Raw genomic sequence first — 20,970 nt, 5'->3', positions numbered from 1 at the left:
TAGTCAGATGCTTTCAGTTTTGTCTTCTTTGCTCAGTAATAGTTGCACAGACAAGTGCACAGAGGGTAGTAGTGTCGTTTCCCAAATGTTTTTCTTAAAAGAAAGTAAGTTAAAACATCAAATAATGCCTTTGCGATAATATAACTACCGGCTTGGCAACTGTTTCTGACCTTTGTAATAATGATACTCAGAACAAAACCATAGGAAAAAAAATCAGCTAAAAGAACAAGGAAGCCCAAATACAAAGAAATTTCTTAGAAGACTTAGATTCACATCTTCACTGAGTGAACCAAACTTGGCTTTTAGAGATTAGAGATGTAATACGGCAAGCTTAAATTTGCATGGAAGTTTATTGCAAGGGTGAGAAAGAACCATCAAGACAAAACCTGCAGCCTCTTTCGGTGAGGCCCATGTTCAGTTTAGGAAACATTCAGACAGAGATGGACTCATTTACATTCCTCAGTTTGGTGAACTTGAACATTTGCAGAAGTGTTTCTCTGAATCACGTGAATGATGCTTTAGGAACTGTACTGGAGATGTGTTACAAAAGGGCACTTTTTCTTCTTGTTCTTCATATTAAAACTTCTTATTTTATTTAAATATCAAAGTGTTTGTCACTTTTCCCACAGCTCAAGATTACTGATTCTTGGCTCTTTACATTCCTGACTACTTCCCCTCACACTCAGTCTACAATAGAAATTAGGCATTAGTTTTATGTGCTTTTACACACTTCTCAGTAGTAATTCAGACAGTCCAGGAGAGGTTGAAAACCCAGCAGGAACACCCTGTACTGAGAACCCCTAAGTTTTCTCTAGTTTTATCTACCCTTAGGTAGATATAAACTATCCTAACCCTTTAGCTCTTGTTACTGTTTTGTAATCAAACTGAGTAAATAAAAAATATTGTAAAATAAAAATATACTAAAAAGCAGCCTTTTAAGAAAAAGAAAGATACATTCTTGTTTTTACAAGAATACAAGAATACAAGCTACATTTGTATTGATGAAAAACTATTAATAGGATTTTTCTAAGTGGTTACAATAAAATCTGTGCTTTCGCTTTGCTTCATTCTAAATCTATTTGCAACTGAGTTGAAATTGCACTTCAGCTTTTCTTGTAATCTGAAACATGCCATCCTACATCCTTCAGCTAGGAGGGTGTCTTTCTGAAAGTGTAATAATGTCAAAGAATTTATGAAATAAGAACATTTTTCCTATGCAATAGTGCTTTGATGGGTAGCAAACCAAAAATTATGAAACATAATAGGTTTGGAAAGGCTTTCTGCTTGATATGTTTAAAGAGTTATTTTTCCATCGCAAATCTCAAATTTTTTATAAACTGGCAATTCTTATTTTGACTTTGCCCATGGGCTTTTCAGTCTTTTTCACAGGTGCGCTTGACACTGACAACAGGAAGATAATAGATGCAAAAAAAATCAGCTTAATTTAGCAGTTCTCTAAAAATAGAAACATCTCTACTGTTACTCTTCCACATCAAAGAAATAACACAGATGTCTTGTGATTTTTGTTACTGTTTGATTTTCAGTACACCCTTCAATGTTTTATTTATCATCTTTTGTCAACTGAAGCCAAAGAAATCCCTATTCCTGTCAGAAAATCATTAAGCAGCTGTCGCCTTAGCTTGTGGTTGCAGCTCGGATGAAAACCTGATGCCACTGAATTTCCAAGTGAGTTTTCTGCTCTGAGCCAGTGAGTACAAAGAGTAGCAAAATAGTCCTACATGGATTTAGTGAGTATTACTCCAGAGGCTTAGTACTTAATATAATACTAATATACATCCATTTACTAAATGTTTCAGAAATCAGGCAAGCAGAAAAGCTTAATGTTTCTCCTTCTCTTTCACAAGCTTGAGAACTGATGTAAATGTCAATAAGACTGGATCATTGTCACTTGAAGAATCCTTATTGAGTTTTGTTTCAGTCTGTATGTATGCCCATTTTCTGTCATATTTTAAATATTAGTGTCCCAAAATTAAAGCAAAACTATGCATTTATAACAGGGACATTTATGTAACAAAATTATATTTTTTAAAATTATTCATATCAAACCATAGCTTAGCATGAATGTTTTAAAATCCATGCAAGCTTCACTGATTTGAATTCTGTTGGAAACCTGAAATGGAATAAACTTATAAAATGTAAGAGGAGTCTAATTCTAAACCTCTAAAGAGAGATTATTTTCTCTCTTGATGTATTACATTTTCAAATTAAACCACAAGAGACAGACAGAGACTGCGGGTACAGTGGGTGAAGGACATAGTTACCCTGAACAGAAGGAAATGTAAACAGCATTAATTAAACCCCAACAGACGCAGCAATGGGAGCAGTAAAGTACATTGTGGTTCCAGCAGCTTAACCTGCTGTCATGGTTTCACCCTAGCCATCAGCCAAGCCCCACACAGTTGCTTGCTCACCTCCCCCACTAGGCAGGACTGGGGAGAGATTTGAAAGGGTAAAAGGTAGAAAAATTGTGGGTTGAGAGACAAATAAGGAAAGTAAAAGACATGCACACAAGCAAAGCAAAAGAAGGAATTAATTTGCTGTTTCCCATGGGCTGACAGGTGTTCAGCCATCTCCAGGAAAGCAGGGCCCTATCACATGAAAGGGTTTCTTGGGAAGACAAACACCATCACTCCAAACGTCCCCCCTTCCTCCTTCTTCCCTCTACTATATATACAGGTAATGATGTTGTATAGTATGGAATATCCTTTTGGTCAGTTTGGGCCACCTGTCTGTCTGTGTCTCCTCCCAGCCTCTTGTGTACTCCCAACTTCCTTGCCAGCATGGCACTACAAAAAGCAGTGTGGTGGCTCTGTGTAAGCCCTGCTCAGCAATAACAAAAATATGTCTCTACTGTCAACTTTGTGTCAGCACAATTCCAAAAAATAGTCTCATACCAGCTACTGTGAAGAAAATTAACTCTACCCCAGCCAAATCCCACACACCTGGGCATTTAAAAAACAAACCATTACAAGTAAGGGTGAATAAGAGCAGGGGTGTCTTCTTGTCCAGGCTCTCCTGACAAGGAATTCAGGATTAGAGCATTGAGAGAATCTGGCAAAAGGAAAGATGAAACTGGGAGGAGGATTTTCTGTACTCCACATTTCCTCAAAAGGCTATTTGCCCTCAAGAATGACATGCAACATCAGTCTTGTGTGCTTTGCATGCCCCCTTCTCCCCTGCAGAAGACTGTAAAAGAACCACCCATAATTCTGCTGCTTGTTGTTATGGACATCTTCATTACTGAAAACAATGTCAAGGAGACCTACCCTTTTTGGAAAGCTCTTGTAGGCACCTAATCAGTAAGTCTGGTGTCTTTCAACTCCAATTCAAGAGCTGCTCACATTTGGAGGCACTTATGTTTTACTGACAGTAGCATTCCACGAGTGTATACAATTTATCTTTAGTCAGGCCGTGAATGCTGACACTGTTTTGCATTTGGCAGCATCTATGCATGCATTTTTTATCTCCTTCTTATCAAGATGTTCTGTCAGAAAAAGCAAGTACAGAAGAAAATATGCTTGAGATTAACACAAACCAAAATGTGAGACACATTAAATAGCTCTATGACCAGCGTGACAGATTTAATGGAAATTTTCACCAATATTCTTACCTTGTCAAGTATCTGTAATTTCTATAGGAATAGCATCTAGGGGCCTCTGATAGCAAATATCTTTCAATTTCAAAGGTATATTATTAGAGCTCTGTGGTAGCTCTGATACAGACAATTTTTTGTTTGTTTTGAGAAGTATAGGGTTGTTAGGCACAAAGCGATGCTACTTGAGCAGGATTTTTGAGGCAACAGACTTCATGAATAAATATTTGCTATGGTAAGTCACAGACAGAGGTGTTGAAATAGAGAGCATCAAGGCTTTTTTTCCAAGAGTTATGTGACAGTGAGTGCTTTTTTCAAGTTAGCCTGAAAAATGAAGAACTCATTTCATTCTTGATAGAACTCCCCTGACAAGAACTGAATTTCATCTGCAACGGATTTGGCACAAAGGGCTTTTTTGCAATTGTGCCCTTCTGATGATTACTTCACTACTTGAAACACGCTTGCTTTGTGTCGTGCACATGATATATGTACATCTCTGACTTCTTTGCAATTCCTATTTTCTTGTTCCTTTATCTAGGATTCCAACGACTCAGCTGGAAGCAACATTAATCAATATAACTTTCTTGATACTGACTCTCACCACTTCTGAATATTTTTAGCTGACATTTGAAGCACTATGTCAAATAGATCACGTCAAGAAAGAACCTCAATAAGCCCCCACTGAGCTGCTTGCTGCTGTAGCTGTACCTTTTTCTGGAGTTGCACTCAGGTTTTTGTGAGTTGATTATCTCTTTACTGCACTGCAGCCTCCAGTAGAGACTTCACATTTGCCAGGTCTTACCTGGTACCAGGAATTACCAATGGTTAATAAAGCAAGACTTTTAGTAAAAGCCTCTCTCAGAAAGCACAGTTTTTGTCAGAAAATGGTTATTTCCAGCTATAGAGTTTCCCAGCACCATTGGCTGGGCTCTTTGAGGGACTGACTGGTTACACTGCTCGTAGCCTATGACCACAAAAATTAAAGCTCTTTTTTTAGCAAGATATGAGGTTAAGTGACACCAGCTGGCACCTATGTTTTTTACTCTAACCTCCTGCATCAGGGCTGTCTTGCAACAAGATGCTTGGAATAAGTCATGCAGGTGAGGAGTCAACAAGCAGGAATGTGCCTGAACCCACCCTCTGCCTGTTATTAAACAGTAGAGATGTGCCCACAGTTACTGGCTGAGTTGGCCTGGCATCTCTTCAGCCCTTATAGTAACTCTTCACAGAGCCTATTGTAGATCTATCCTCTGCCTTTCTGGGAATTTGTTACCATTTCTTCACTTTTTCAATGCTGTACTTTTATGAAATTGCCTCCCTGTACTTGCAGCTTAACGAAAGCAAGCATACACACTGCGGTGTGGGCTCTTTCCTGCAGCTGCTGAATGCTACTACGCTGCTTAAAATAAATGGGCTAAAGCATGATCTATTGCATCTGCCAAGAAATATCTATGTAAACCAGACAGTGAAAGCATGGGTCTGCTTTGCAGACTGCAAAACTGAAACTAATTTTGCAGAATTACAGATGATGCAAATAAGACATCTGCAAACAGAACATTTTTAAATAACTTACATTTTACAGAAACTGAAGCTCAATAGTTTTTTCAGTTTTTTCTTCTCACTAGAAGAGGGCTTCTTCAGCCTCTAAACCTGTCCAAACAGTTGCAATCTGTCCCTGGTTCTCATGCTCCTTTCCTTATATTTTGTTTATATTACAAAAATAGCAAGAATCATTGAATGCATGTTCTCCTTTCCCTAAATTGGAAAAAAAAAAAAAAAAAATAAAATTAAAATCCAGCCCTTACTTGAAGTGGATCACTGTTTAGTTGCAGGGAGTGGTGGGGGGGGGAGGTCAGAAGATATCGTGCACTACAGAAATCAAGGTCATGACATCTAGAGTAGACACAATGGATTTAGCTCATGGAGAATCTATGGACTAATGTTCTCACCCAGACATCAACTGAACTGTGATATATGATTTTCTTTATGTTACAGTAACATAAGAGGTATGATAAAGAATAGACTACGGAGCAGTCTGGATAGTTGGGATCAATGGGTCAAGGTCAATGGTGTGAGGTTCAATAAGGTGAAATGCCAAGTCCTGCACCTGGGTCACAAGAACCCCATGCAGCACTACAGGCTTGGGGCAGAGTGGCTGGGAAGCTGCCCAGTGGAAAAGAACCCAGGAGTGTTGGTTAACAACAATCAGTGCTATGATTTAATTGGCATGGTGGTGTTTGCTCAAAGGTTCCATGATCCTGAAGGTCTTTTCCAAGCTTAATGATTCTATGATTCTAAGTATAAGAAAACCACTCAGTAGGGAAAGGCTGCTGTTCCAAGAAGGGAAGAAGTCAGGTAATAATAATGGTAAAACATTATGATGATTTGGAGGAAGGCAAGGCTTTTCAGAAAATAATTTTAATGGATTCAGTGAATTCAAGGAAAATCTGTCAAATTAAAGAATATTTTTAGTTGATTAATATAGGATTTATGTCCTTAATTTCTGTTTCAACATATTGTTTTTCTCACTTGACATTTCTCCTCTAGGTTTTCAAGCCAAGTGTTCATGATATGATCCAGCTGGCTTACAGGGATCAACTACCCACTTGTGAATAATGGTTAAAAACGAATCCCACCTGGACGCTTTGACACTGGCAATGCTCCAGAATAAAACCATCTCCATCACCCTCCCAGTTGTGTATACAGTGGTGGCTCTGGTCAGCATTCCTGGCAACTTGTTCTCCCTTTGGGTGCTCTGTTGGCACATCAAACCCAAAACACCTTCTGTTATCTTCATGATCAACTTAAGCATCACGGACCTTATGCTGGCCAGCTGTTTCCCCTTCCAGATTTCTTATCACCTCCAAGGCAATCACTGGAGATTTGGCAAGACCCTTTGCAGCCTTGTGACAGTGATGTTCTACTCCAACATGTATTCTTCTATACTGACCATGACCTTTATCAGCATGGAGCGGTACATGGGTGTGGTACACCCCTTGAAGTTGATCAAGTGGAGAAGAAAAAGATATGCCTTGGCTGCCTGCCTAGCCATGTGGCTTGCCTTGCTACTAGCCTTCTACCCACTAGAAACTACAGACCTGACCTATGAAGTGAAAGAATTAGGAATTATAACCTGTTTTGATATCCTAAAATGGGATATGCTGCCCACCTTTGCAGCTTGGGTAGCCTTTCTCCTCACTTTATTTGTTGTGCTGTTCCTGATCCCTTTTGTTGTAACAGTTGGATGCTACATTGGTATCATTAGAAAGCTAATTCAGACATCAAGCAGATATGGTAATAGGCAAAAGACTAGATCCATATACCTGGCGACAATTGTCCTTCTGTCCTTCATCACTTGCTTTGCCCCCAATAATTTTATCCTGCTTGCACACATGATCAGCCGCCTATTTTACGGCAGCAGTTTGTACCCTGCCTACAAGCTCACCTTGTGCATCAGTTGCTTCAACAATTGCATAGATCCCTTCATTTATTATTTTGCATCAAAAGAATTTTACCAGAAATTCATGCAAATGTTTCGCCCTAAGGTACTGCTCAGTGACAGTTTGGAAAACAGAAGGGAAAGTTTATTCTCTGGCAGAACCATGTCAGCCAGATCGATGTCAAGTGGACCTATGGATGGGTTAGAGGGAGTAAAGGTCAATTTGCAAAGGCAGGAAAGTGTTTTCTAGCTTTAAATATTCCGAGAAGAAAGACACCTGTGAAACTCATGAGTAGACACAGAAAACATTTCCTTATGAATGGCCATGCTCAAAGTACCTTGTTCCAGTGCCAGAACTCAAGCTGTACTTAAACTGCATTTCAGAATTTTCTGGTCAGAAATGGAAGTACTAAAGGAACTGAATTTATTCAAGAAGGCACTGAAGCAAATCAAACAGGGTTAGCCTAGAAATACCCTTGCTGCATAAGACCGAAGGACAGGTTTAGAACAGTTCCTCTCAGGTTGTATGATAGTTAACCAAAGACTTGTGATTCTCAGTGAATGTGAAAAGCTACTGTACATGAATTAGAGCACACACAAAAGCTGACTTGGGAGTAAGGGAATTATTTTTCTAAGCAACGTGCTAAGCTTTGTTTTCATTTTTTGGTTTTTTTTATTATATTTCTTTCTCTGTTGTTGTATTTTTATAAAAGAAAGAATAAACGTAGCATGGCATTTTACCATTAATACATAATGCACAGCCACTGTGAAATCACCACAACACTCACCCAACTGCTTATCAGAGTCAAACCACACTGACACTTGAAAAGGTTAGGTTGACACATATTATTTATTTCAATCTCATACAGCAAAACATCTCATACAATGAAAGGAAAGCTAAGAACGTATAAGCAAATACTTCTGTATTTCTTGAAGTTATTAATTTCTCAGGACTGTGGGGAGCAGTTTATTTAAGGAAATAGACTTTCCCACATTAACCTATTACAGTACCAATGCTGCTTGTATGTGGTTAGTATCAACTGGCCATTTTCACCAATTCACTGTAGGCTACACCTAGAAGAACCATCCCCCTCAGCAGAACTGAGCTTTAAATAGTGCCTGAGGAGTGACTTTTTCTTCCTTACAGAGATGGTGTAGATTATGAACCAGATTTTCAGCTGGATAAATGAAAATTAAACCACAGACTGGAGAGTCATTCTGTGCCAGCAGAAACCAGCTGAAAACTATTCCTGATGGCCAGATGTCAGAAACGGACTTCTTTCAGGCAGGCAAGAAGAAAGAAGAAAAGAAAGAGGAAAATAAAGCTTGAGAATGCGAGCTGTACTAAACATCCTGAAAATAAGTTATGGCAGGTGGGTTGAGCAGTCCTGTGTTTGGAGCCTTCCTCTGAAATATCTTTCTACAGCTTACATGTTGTAAGTACATAATAGAGCCATGTTTTATTCTTCTCACATCTCAACAACTGCCTGTGTGCTTGGAAATACAACTGCTACAGAACCTGCACTGGGGACAGACAAAAGATAAGTTTTTCCCGTAGTATTTACAGCTTTTTACCTACATTTGACACTCATTGACAGAGGAGAGACACAAACCACCTAAGAAGACCAGACAAGTCCCCCACACAAGCAAGACAAAGCTACACCATATCCTTTTGCTGTGCTGCAATTCCATCCAACACTGAGGAGGAAGCTGTCTGCAGCATTGTGGACAGTTGGTTCAGACATCTCTTGCTGCACTGATTCCTGAGCTCCTGTCCCTAAGTAATAAGCAACACCTTAAAAGGCCCTTAAAATTTGCTGCTTTTCTTTGGTTGTCTCATGATTATAAAACAATTTTCCATCACTAATCACTATTAATTTCTTCACAGTAGAGGGTGTGAAAACTACAAAACACACAGTGAGATATTTGAATGTCCTATCTTCTGCTAAAGTATTGTCAGTTTTTGGAGTAGAATAAATGTGAGTGGACCTAGCACTACTGTTTACAAGCCAGTGTGAACATTCAATGCTTCATGGCATTTCACAGTGTTAGTTTTAATTGATTACACATTTTCTGTGTACAGGGCCATCTTTAGTGATATGTAACTCACCTAAACCCTCCAATTAATTTGCCTAGAAGCTATCCTTCACTATTCACTTTCATATGATTCCAGCTTTCTCACTATCACAATTGTTTAATTGTTTTCTGTATTTTGTTGTGGCAGAAAATTTTTTGAAATTTATACTGAAATCTCTCTCCTTTTTCTTTTTTTTAACATAGAAATATATTTTACATTGAAAGCCTTTTTTTCTCCTGCATCTAATGCAGACTTCATTTTATCTTGAACATGGTCCTCAAGTGCATAGTCCCTCCTAAAATATGCTGCAAAGTGCTTGAAAAATAACTGACATAAAATAGAGCCAAAAGGGCAGAAGCCTTGCACTTTGGACATCAACTGCTATATTTTGAAGAATAGTGAATTGCTCCTTTTTCAAGTGAGAAAAGGTGCTCACAACTGTGTGAAAATGTTGAGAATTAAGAGAATAAATTATTATTAAAAGAAGCCCATCATACTGTTCTTTGATCCTGGAAATATATCCTTATGGAGCATCATAAGAATAATGGCTTCTACCCTCCTTGATCATGAGTGTAAGTTGACATGTATACATATAAATATATACATATAAATGTACACTGCAATTTGTAAGGTTATTGGGAAGTTCATGTCCATATTACGTTCAGTTTGGGGAATATGGGCCCTGGGCAACTTGCTTACTTGTAAGCATTACTATGTAGTTAATGAAATTTTACTGAAAAGACAAGAATGTGAAGGCTTCTGTTTGTTATTGGGGTTGGGAGGGGAGTTTATGTTTGGTTTTGTTTTTTTAATTACTGTATAGAAATTTAACCTATGAAAGTGGCTGAACTTTTTTGTACATATAATGATAATAATTAAAAAAAATAAAAAGAACATGATTTAAGAGTCATTCCTGTGTTTTCACCTGCCATGCACAAAAAACTTCCAAACATAGAAGAGGGCAGGGAAACCAAGTTATGAAATAAAATTAATCTGTTTCTCATTGTTATTGCAGACTTTTTCTGGTTTTTTCAGATTTTTTTCCAGGATAGAGATATATATTAGAAGATGGCATTGTCACAGACCCTTCACACAAATTTTAAAAGTATCAGTGAGGTGTTGGCTAACTTGAATCCTCCTTTTCCTTGCCCAAGAGGAGCACTGATACATATTTTTTAATTTCTATGCATTTCTGAATGAACCTCACAGTCAGAGCCATTCCCACCTCCACCTGGAGCAAGGCATTGGAGGAAACTGGGAATGGACAGTCAGAGTCAGTAGTCATGGGATCATACAATCATAGAATATATCAAGTTGGAAGGGACCCACAAGGATCATCGTGTCCAACTCCTAGCCCTGCACAGGACCATCCCCAAGAGTCACACCATGTATCCTGGAGTATTGTCTAAACTCTTGAACTCTGTCAGGACGGTGCTGTGACCATTTCCTCAGGGAGCCAGTTCCAGTGCCCAGCCACCCTCAGAGTAAAGAATATTTTCTTAATATACAACCTAAACCTCCCCTGACACAACCTTAGGCCAATCCCTTGGGTCCTCTTCCTGAGGTCCTCTTTCTTCAGAGAGAAGAGAACAGTGTCTGCCCCTTTTCTTCCCCTCACAAGGAAGTTGCAACTGCAATGAGGTCTCCCCTCAGTCTCCTCTTCTCCAGGCCGAACAGACCAAGTGCCCTCAGCTGCTCCTCATAAAGCTTCCCTTCTACACACCTATCTTTGTAGTGCTGCTTTGGATGTTCTCTAAGACTTCATGTCTGTCTTATATTGTGGCACGGAGGACACCAGCACAGAGAAAAGCAGGACAATCACCTCGCTCAACCAGCTCATGATGCTGTGCTTCCATAAATGTTCCCTAGACTGACTATGTCCCATTTTGGGTTCATTGTCTTTTTGGCTACATATACGCTGATATATGAGAGGGTCAGAAATTATCCTGAAGTCAACTCATCTCTTTTTGTCATTTTTTCCAGTTCAAAGTGTTTAAAATAACATGAGGTCTACATTGATACCAGTCGGGGTGTTATTTCTCTAAGGCGATGGCTAAGGTATATGCTACCCAAAGATGGGAGGGATAGCACAAACGCTTGTGTGTGAAATTCAGTGTTGGTAAGTGTGAAGTAATGCACACAGGGACATCTATGCCCAGCTTTGTGTGTAAAATGATGTTGCTTGTCAGCAACTACTGTGAATCATAATCTGTAATTCCATTCATTAGCTCAGCATCATAGAAATCCATAGTTCACCCATACCTAGTTTACTCTCTGCACTTCTGGCCCCAGTCACAGATAGGATCAACAAGGACTAGAAAAGGTCAAGGTAAGAGCATATGGTATGCTCTAAGAAACTAATTTAAAATCTTAGAAATTAAACAGTTTAGGACTGCTCATCTCAGAAAAGAGACAATATAAGGAAATAGGCCTACAAAATCCTCAATTAAATGCAAAAGCTGATTGGCATGACTTACGCTGCCTTTGCCCAATAATTGATGAACAACATATTGAGCTAAGGAGATCTAGGCTTATAGCCAGATAAAATTCGTATCTCTTACAACACACAGTATAATTAAAAAACACTATGCCAAGAATGTTGTGGATGCACATAGTGCACTGCTCCAGAGAAACTGGAAAAGAACATGGAAGATAAATCCACTGTAGATTATTAAACAGGCAAACCACCACAGGCCCAAGAAGACCCCGAGGATTCAAATTGTCAAAGGCTGGAGGAGTACTAAGAAGAAGTCATGGTATGTGATTGCCCTGTTCTCCCTTATCTTGATTTTCCACTGTTTGAGGTGGGATACCATAAGCAAGACAGCCCCTTGGCTCCTCTCTGGTCCATCTCACACTCCCAGTTAAGGCCTGCCAGAACCATCTTGGAGCTTGACCTTCTCCACACTGCCTGCTGGGGTGCTGCCAGAGGGGATTCAGTAGGAAATTCAGCCTGCTACCTTCTTGGAAGTGGCAATTCCACAGTCAGGGGAACCTGAGGCATAAGCTTATCATCTGTCACTTAGCCCTTTTGACACGTCACAGAATCACAGGATGGCTGAGGCTGGAAGAGACCTCTGGAGGTCACCATGTCCAACCCCAAAAGTGATCTCTCACGATCAGGTAAAGATGAACTTTTGTCTTACCCTTCCACAAATCTCTCTAGGTGCTTGTAACAGTTCATCCATTTTGCTTCAAAACACATAATTATTAATTCAATTTCTGACACATTTTCTCACCTCTGGTCTCATTTTTTCCATCACCTATCTCTCTCAGAGGCTGCTGATGTTGGAGTTGACTACCAGAATGTCGTTCTAATTGGGAACGGCGGGAAGAACGACACGGACTCTCAAGGGAGTCAGAACAGGAGAGAATCTCTAGTTTATTGTTACAGCCATGTTATATAGACTAGTTCGTGAAGAGTACAGAAAGGAAACTCTTATTGGTTAGTAAAATACTACATTACCATCATTGGTCAGTGGGGTTTACCACCCCCTGACCTTCTCCTGTAAGGAAAACACGGGAATCAGAAAACAGCACCTGCAGGCTGTTTTGTGTCTTTGAGGATTGTTTTGAATCCTCCCATGAATTTCCCAGGCTAGCTTCTCAGGCAGGGCTGGCAGGCCATGGGCCTACAGCCTGCTCCAAAGCTAGCCTCCATACCAGAAGACCTTCTTGTCCACTTGGGACAGGGCATTTCACTGTTGCTGGTTTTTTTTTAACTTCTCAGGCTGCAGCCTAGTCTACTCTTTTAAGCTCACAGCTGCATTAGTGAAGAGTACAATTCTCTGCCATGAATTGTCACAAATACATTGGCAAATACACTGTAGTGTACCTTTTCTGCCAAAAAAAAGTAACAAAATCTTTTTAATGACCTAACAAATTCATCTAAAAAAGCTAATTTAAGATACTATGACCTGGAAAGTCCATTAAAATAATCAGTTAATTGGTAAAATTTTTAGATGTACCTAAAGTCGCAGTTCTTTTACGTGCCCCAACTGAAAATTCTAACATAAAATAACTCTCACAAGAATGATTAGGATATAAGCCTTGGTTATTTTCCTTAGTAATTAAATACATCCTGAAAAAAAAAACTCAAAACAACCAGGAATCTTTTATAGGAATAAATGTACTTTCCTCATTTATGCTGCAGTTCATAGTCTCAAAAGGAGTTATTGAAAGCAAAATTTCAGTCATACTATTCATTTTTATATACTTGGATTACATTCATTCTGGATTAAGTTTTGCAAGTAAGTGTTTTCTTCTTGAGCCTATAAAGTGTAATTATGGAGTGCATAATAGAGTGGAGCATAGTGCTCAGTTGAAATATCTTTTTTAAAGCTTTCTTTTTTATTTGACAAAGAATCCCAACCCTGCATAACTGAAATCTGGACTGCCATTGAACTTCTGGTCTTTCATTACTTTGTTTCAAGTTTTCTAGTATTTTTCTTTGAAGTCTAAACAGCTGTAATATGTTATCAAATGAGGAGACTCTCAAGCCTCTTTAATTATAAAACATGAAGTTCAGAGCTGGCAGACAGAATACCTTTCTAGCTTTTAGCATAAATAAATACCTCAACTCCTTTCTTGACTGTCTTAGGTCATGATGATGTCTTGCAGTCAGTCTTTTTCTTCTGCAGACATTTTCAGCTCAGGGACACTGATGGTTCTCTTTCCCCAGTTTCTGCACCACTTCCCACATGACCTGGCTCTGGCATGCCCCAATTTGCAGAAAGAAAAGTTCCCGTTGTCCTGCTGAGAGCTACTCAGGCTAATTGACCTTTGGAGCTTTTCCTAGTATGTTCCACAATCTTAACTGCTGTTGTTGTATGGTGAAGTACCAAGAAAATAGAGAAGTGTTTTGTTGAGTGCCTTAAATCTGGGTAAATTTTAAGGTCATTCTCCCCTGCTGTGTGCCTGAGCAGCTTTATCAAAGGAGAAAGGACAACAGACTAATATGAAGTATAAACAGAATCAAGCTAGAAGTAACTTCTGTAGCAGCTGGGCAGAGAAATACTCTAAGTAACTGCAGAGAGACACAGGAAGTTAGCTTCTGCAATAGGCTATCTGCAGTTAGAGAATGTCCGTAAATAGTTTTCTTCATAAACAGCCACTTTCATTTTAGAAACATGGCGCCTTTTCAGCAGAAAAGCTGGAACCAGCAGTAAATCCCCAGATCTCTGCTGTAAGGAAAGGAATGTGATTAACAGAAAAATAAACACTATCGAGATACAGAACAAACACCTCACAGAGTGACTCAAACCTCTGGAAATGTGGGCTTGCCATGCACAAAAAGTGTAACTTACTTGATGAAGTGTTGCCCTAAGCATCTTATTGCTTGGCAGCAGCCATGATGACTGATGACTGTCTCCTTCATTTCCTAAACAATACCTGCTTTGTTTTTTGATTGCATTCAGATATCCAGATGTCAGTAGATCTCTGTGTTATCATAGACACACATTTCAAAAGAAATCCTGGTATCCCACAATTGTTACCATCTACATCTTGGCAGCTGTTTTTGAATTTTTCCATCTTAATACTTGTAACACCAGGTTACAATAATATTCCTGGGGATCCCAGCAAGCATTTAAATAGGCTATGGGTCTTTTTTACCTCCCCAAACTCACACGGCTTCAGAAAATAAAGGAATATATATAAGTTAATGTGTTCATTAAATATTCTTCCTGCCATTTACCTCTAAAAAGTCTGCCCACCTTCTCAGTTAAAAACTCTCTATAGAGTGCAATGGCTTTTTCTCCCTCAAAAATTTCAGCACCACAACACCTCTGACATGGTTTCCCCAGTTCTGTATTATTATCAACATGCTGACATTTTTTCCTTTCCCTATTTCATCTTACATTCCATAGTATCTGCAGAATTCATTGGTATCCCACCTCATTTTGATGAGTAATGCAAATTGCTCTGTACGCTTTCACATAAAGTGTCCATATGTTTGAAATTTTTAAAATATTTAAACGAGTACAAAAATAACTTAAAATACAACATTTAATCTTTCTTCAGTTGATACATCTGATAAAATTGAGATGAGAGGAGACATAAATATGACAGTGTTTATTTCCATATTCAATAGAAGTATTTATTTCATAGGATAGAATTATTCCTGTTCTTATAGCCATGAAAATTTGCTGGAGGAGCCTTAAGATCTATGGCAATCATATCTTAGCATTTATTAGTGTGCTTATGGTGTCTCTTTATCACTCCAATCTCAGTGCATCTCTTTCAAGATATTGCTAGACATATTGCCATTCACATCAGCTCTGACTGTCCCTAAAAGTACACATCTGCAAGCACAGATGTGCATCCAATGCTCTGCCGGGAGAAGATGATGAGGGTAGACCTCATGGAGATTCACAGCTTCTTCTAGAGGGCAAGAGGGGCAGGCACTGACTTCTTTATGTTCACCAGTGACAGGACCCGAGAGAATGGCCTGAAGCTGTTCTATCATGTAATTCTTAAAATTAAAACTAGGAATGTGAGCGTTTAGGGTGCGTGGTCTTTAGTTATTAGAAGTTACAGCATTTTAGATGTACTTGAAAGTTAAGGTTCATGATGAAATACATAAGAAAAAGATGGGATGCACTGCCCTCCGGTGGAGATTCAGATAATAAATATAAGAGCTTCACAGATGTTCTTGACCTTGGAGCCTCAGAAGATATTTTCTGGAAAAACTGGGATTACACTTGAGCCAATTAATATTCTCTTCTCTGAACCTTATCTTAATTTTCCCTAACTTCTGCCATTGTCTTTGCAGCTATCATTATACTGTGCGAAAAGAAGGCTTATTTTTCCAGACTTAGGCAACTATATATTTGTATCTTACATCACATAGGTGTACATGTATTTTTTATAAGCACACACACACATAGATAACGTGCATGCTTCATATATAATATATATATTATTTATATGCACATTTTCCACAAAATATTTTATGCACTTGTTTATGCATTTTTAAAATTTAAATAACACAGAACCAGTGTTTTTTTATAGCCTGATACACAGCCTCTTTTTGTGTAGAGACCAGGTAAGTGTTAACTGAAGTGAGACTGGGGCAGTGCTGTGATTAAAGTGGAATGTGCAGCAAAAACCAGACATAAGACTTCAAGAGAGGCTCATGGATTCAATGCAATACACTGGCTGTCAAACACACGAACACAGATTTCTAGGGATGCTGTCAGTAAACACTTATCCTCCTGTCCCAGAGACTCCAGGGTTATTAGACTCTGCTCAGTCTTCCCTTCTGAGGCTGCTTACTAGCCTCAAGATTACATCACAGAGAAAGAAAACTGTAGAGCAGAAGCTGCTCTCAGCAGCAGACATTGGCTGTGGCAACAGCGGGGAAAGTCTGTGCTGGCAGCACATGTAACTATAATGCTGTTCCTATGCTGTGTAAATCAAGATGTGCTTGCAGCACTCTACTTTATACTGGAGGAGGACATAGCACATATTTAATATCAGGTAGAAACTAGCAGGAAGGAAGCATTCTTTTCTTTCTTCTATCTTGTTTTGCTGCTGTGGACCTGGCAGCTCATCCTCTTGGCCAGCACAGGCACAAAATCTGTCATTCTGTGCTCCTCTTACTAGGATTCAGTTGTCTGAATTTTTTTATTTTTTTTTTTAAAGGCTCTAGGCTTCTCTGATTTCCAGTATCTTTTCTGTGGCAGAGGTCAAAAGAAAAGTAGTTAGCTTGAATTCCTGACATCCTTTCTTCAATTATTCTTGGAAGGACACTTTATGCACGATTTAAACGTGCTGGCCAAGGATGACTCTTTGGGGCTTGGATAATGATTTCTGTGTAGTTAAAAGTTGCTTCGTGAATGGCCATGTCCTCCTCCTGCACATTGCTACATCCATGTTTGACATAGCTGCTTTCCTTGTCCCAGGAGATGGGCATGGAGCTGCCTGACAGATGGGTTGGTATTCTTCTGGTACTAGTTATACTGCATTCCCTCAGCAGTTGTGAAGTCTCTTCTCAAGAAGTATGATGTCTTTTGATAACTATGCTAGGAAGACAAAGATCTTCAAATTAAGTATATGTAAAAACATTTACAGGGATATTATGTATCCTACAGCCTGTGTATTTAAATCTGATTTAATCTGAGTTCCTGTGTCTCCACAAAATATCTCCATATGACTGTAGTACTACTCTACTTCAAATAGAAAAGAAATTCTGGGAAGTGGTCACCTAGGGACACAGAGATATTACAGGCCTTCCAAGCTGTACAGAAGAGGAGGAAGGAGCATTTGGACCTGAGCTGACAAATTGATAGGGATTCTTAAAAATGGCCTATGAGAACATAGAGCTGTGCAGTAAGACTGTGAAAGAAATCTAGGGTATCTGCTCTGAAAGCACTCCCTGAGTCTGGAAAAATCTAGAATACCCCTTCATAAACCACATATCTAGTTGAATGTGTAAAGCAATCTTAAAACATCAAGGAGATGGAGTGCTATATGAAGTAGGTAAATCTGCTCAGAAGGCTGCTAGCTAAATACAAGCTGTATATAAAAAGACAAAAATAAAACATAGGATGGGGAATGTTAAATGACACCATGTTTTTAAACAGTTACTGATGATTAGCTGATGAAACAGAATCCATCTGCAAACAACTAAAGATCTTTTCCCCTACAGTAGCAGAAACAATAGGTATTAATTACTTCATAAATTAGGCAGACACATTAGACTATGGCAAGGATTTTGGTGGCAGAAAAAGGTTACTTGGAAAATATAAGTGTAAGTTCTTTCGATTGATGAGGTTATCCTAGAAAAGTCAAATTTACCTGTGAAAAGTGAAATGCTCATTCCCTTTACAGATAATCCTCTACAGTTCACTAATTTCCTCACAATGGAAATGCATTGTTCCCCAAACAAGAAGATCCTGTGCTTGCACAGGTGGGTCAGGCAAATAATACATCTGGGTTGAAATACATACACTCATCACAGTACACACAAAAGCAGGCACACAAACTTAATGATCACAGTGTTCTTTACATGCTCAAAGGTGTTACTGTGATGGCCACTGAGTAAATGCATAGACAGAAAAGCGGAGAAGTCCAGAGCTTTAACTGCTGTTTTGCTTCTGTTCAGAATACCTTGGATATTTGAAAAAGTCAATAGTTTCATAACCAACCTTGGACAAGCTAATCTTTGACTAGCACAGTCAGCCACGACACAAACTTTCCTGATAACTGCTGGTGTCATTGATCTTCCCCTTGGTCAGCTCACTGCAGCCTCACCCTTGCTGTGCCTGGCTTGCCAGGCCACCACGGAGCAGTTAACAGCTCTCCGTCAAACCTCTCCCAGCCATGGCAGCTTCTGTGATGTGGTTTAGCTTTTCTCACAGGGTTCTTTAGTTTGACATTTAGACCAGCAGAAATAACATGTAAAGATGTTAAATGAAAATATGTATTTCAACAGGTTTGTGGTTTTGTCTTTTAAATAAGAAAAATCACTATTTTCCATGTAAGTTTAACAGAATAACAAATTTTGTAATTACCACTCCTTAAAAATAATCTAAGAGGCCCATCTCATTTTCTTCAAGTAATAAAACCCTTTTGGTGGTCTCTGGTGTCAGGCACGGTCTTAACTTTCATGGAAAATATATTGAAATTCCATGTTTCCCATTTATTTGTTTAAGTTTCAAAAACCCTGTTGTGCAAAGCAGAATTCAGTTAAGGGAAACAAATCAGGCTTGTTTTACCCTACAGTTAATGGGATGTCACACCTAAGGAAGAGGAGTTATGCTGGGTGCATCTCTAAAGGCTCTACAGGTGTCTAGAGACAGATCTGTCTTTGTTCCTCTCTCAAAACAAGCTGTCAGGAGCAGGTGTTCTTTCATCTCAAGTCTTTCCTTTATGCATACACACAGATTGGGATGGAGTCACAGCTTCATTGCTCTGTTGCCATACTAGCCAAACTATAGTGCAAGACTGAATAAAATGAGGAAAAGAAGAAAATCTGGCCTGTTGGTTTGATATGTAAATCTTTGCATTATCATCTTACTCCTCTGGAGTGTCTGATTTTAGTTTATCATACTTGCTTATATTCAACACAAAGTAAGGCATAGATGACCCTGGATAAGAAATGTGTACCAGATTCTAGGAACATCCATTAAATTGCAATTTCCCTTTCTTTGGTTAGTAATGCAGTCTCATTGAAGGTGTAAATCTATTAGGATTTACATTTACGCTAAACTTGCAGAGTTTAACATTTTTTCCCAGTCTATAAATATAAAAAATATTTATTCTCAGAGGAATAACTCCACTTCTTTTCTGGTGTGTGCCAGAAAACATAAGCTTCTGTTACTTGATGAAATCCTTGTCCTTTTATTCCATCAAAAATTATATTAGTATCATAAGAAAGATACTATGGTTTTCATTTCTGCAATATCTTTCAGACCTGTCATTTTCAAGGAGCAGTGTCACACTTCACAGCCCTGAAAAAGGAACGATGAATTTGTTCAGACAAGTTCTAGGACAAGAATAGACTATTCCTTTTTCACACAGTCCCTATTTTCCTCCCTGGCTTTCCAGATATTCCAAAAATATTCAGTATTGTGGATTTACAGAGCACAGCTGTCTACATTCACAGTTGTACTTAATCTAAGGTTTTTATTTCTGTTTTCAATTCAGCATAATTCCCCTAGGTTCTGTGTGTTTTGTAATTACTTGAGAAAAAATATCTTTAAATTTTCAATTCTGCTCTCAAGCCATCATCATTACTTAAAAAGAAAAATTAAAAAAAAAAAAATTGAAATTCAAACCTTAAATCCTCATGCCTAGGAAGATGTACAGACTGTCAGGTTGTGGTGACAAATGGCTGATCCCCATACACCACGACAGAAGCAGGAGGCCCAAGCCTGAGGGGAGCCCCAGCAGGCCCACGAGACCAAGAGACCCCTGTCTGAGCTCCTCCAGGTGCCACAGGAGCCCTGTCCAGGTTGTGCTAGTAGGGGGATCCACATATACAATAGGTAGGTGGGTAGGGGGATATTTGTGCATACAAAAAAGCTTTTCATCCTGATCAGCCAGAGAGGAACAAAGAGACTCCTGATGCTGTTTGTGCCTGTGTGAGTGCTTAGTGTCCCTGTCCGTGTTGCTCCATGTGGTTTTCCATGTCTCCAAGTACACATGCCATACAGTGTGTGCATGTCTGCCTGCTGGCAATGGAATACACACTTAGCTACACATGCTGCTAGGGGCATGTGGGGAATGGGGCTGTGGCAGTCTCACCTCCACTGGGCTGTCAGATTTGGCAATCCCTAACACAAACCATGGAATCACACAATGGGAAAGGTTGGAAGGGATCATCTGGTCCAACTTCCTTGCTCAAGCAAGGCCACTCCAGAGCACATTGCACTGGATTGTGTCCAGATGGTTCTTGAATATCTCTAGTGTGGGAGACAATCTCTCTGTCCCAGTGATTGGTCAACCACACACTAAATTTCTTCTTCAGACTTGGGTAAAAATTCCTGAGCATCAGTTTCTGCCTGTTGCCTCTTGTCTATTGCTTAGCACTACTGAGAAGAGCCTGGTTCCACCAATGAGACATGTGGTCCATGAGACAGGTCTCAAAAGATTTGAATATGCAATGCAAATTGTTGTTTTAATGACTGGGTATATTTTTAATGCTGAAGGATACATTTTACTTCCTTCCAAGACAACTGAGAAAGTATGCATCATCACACAATTTGAAAGTAATTTGCGTTTTTATGTTCTTTTTCTACTTTTTCACTTAGAAGGCCAGATAGGGGCTATTTAAAGTTTGATGAAAATGTAACAGGTGATGATGACAATAGTCACAGAACCATAGAATGGTATGGA

General features: G+C 39.1%; 1 protein-coding gene across 1 annotated transcript in view; it reads left to right on the top strand.

Moving 5' to 3' along the window:
* The window catches only part of P2RY8 (P2Y receptor family member 8), a 32,922-nt gene extending 22,954 nt beyond the window's left edge, over positions 1 to 9,968 (top strand). Inside the window, exon 3 of the mRNA XM_058829729.1 lies at positions 6,161 to 9,968. Within this exon, the coding sequence (XP_058685712.1) occupies positions 6,229 to 7,302 (1,074 nt within the window). The 5' untranslated portion in view covers positions 6,161 to 6,228 and the 3' untranslated portion in view covers positions 7,303 to 9,968. The remainder of the gene's footprint in view (positions 1 to 6,160) is intronic.
* The last annotated feature ends 11,002 nt before the right edge of the window (positions 9,969 to 20,970 follow it).

This window comes from Poecile atricapillus, chromosome 1 (genome assembly GCF_030490865.1).
Source record: "Poecile atricapillus isolate bPoeAtr1 chromosome 1, bPoeAtr1.hap1, whole genome shotgun sequence".
Lineage (NCBI taxonomy): Eukaryota > Metazoa > Chordata > Aves > Passeriformes > Paridae > Poecile > Poecile atricapillus.
This window is presented reverse-complemented; position numbering and strand designations above follow the sequence as displayed.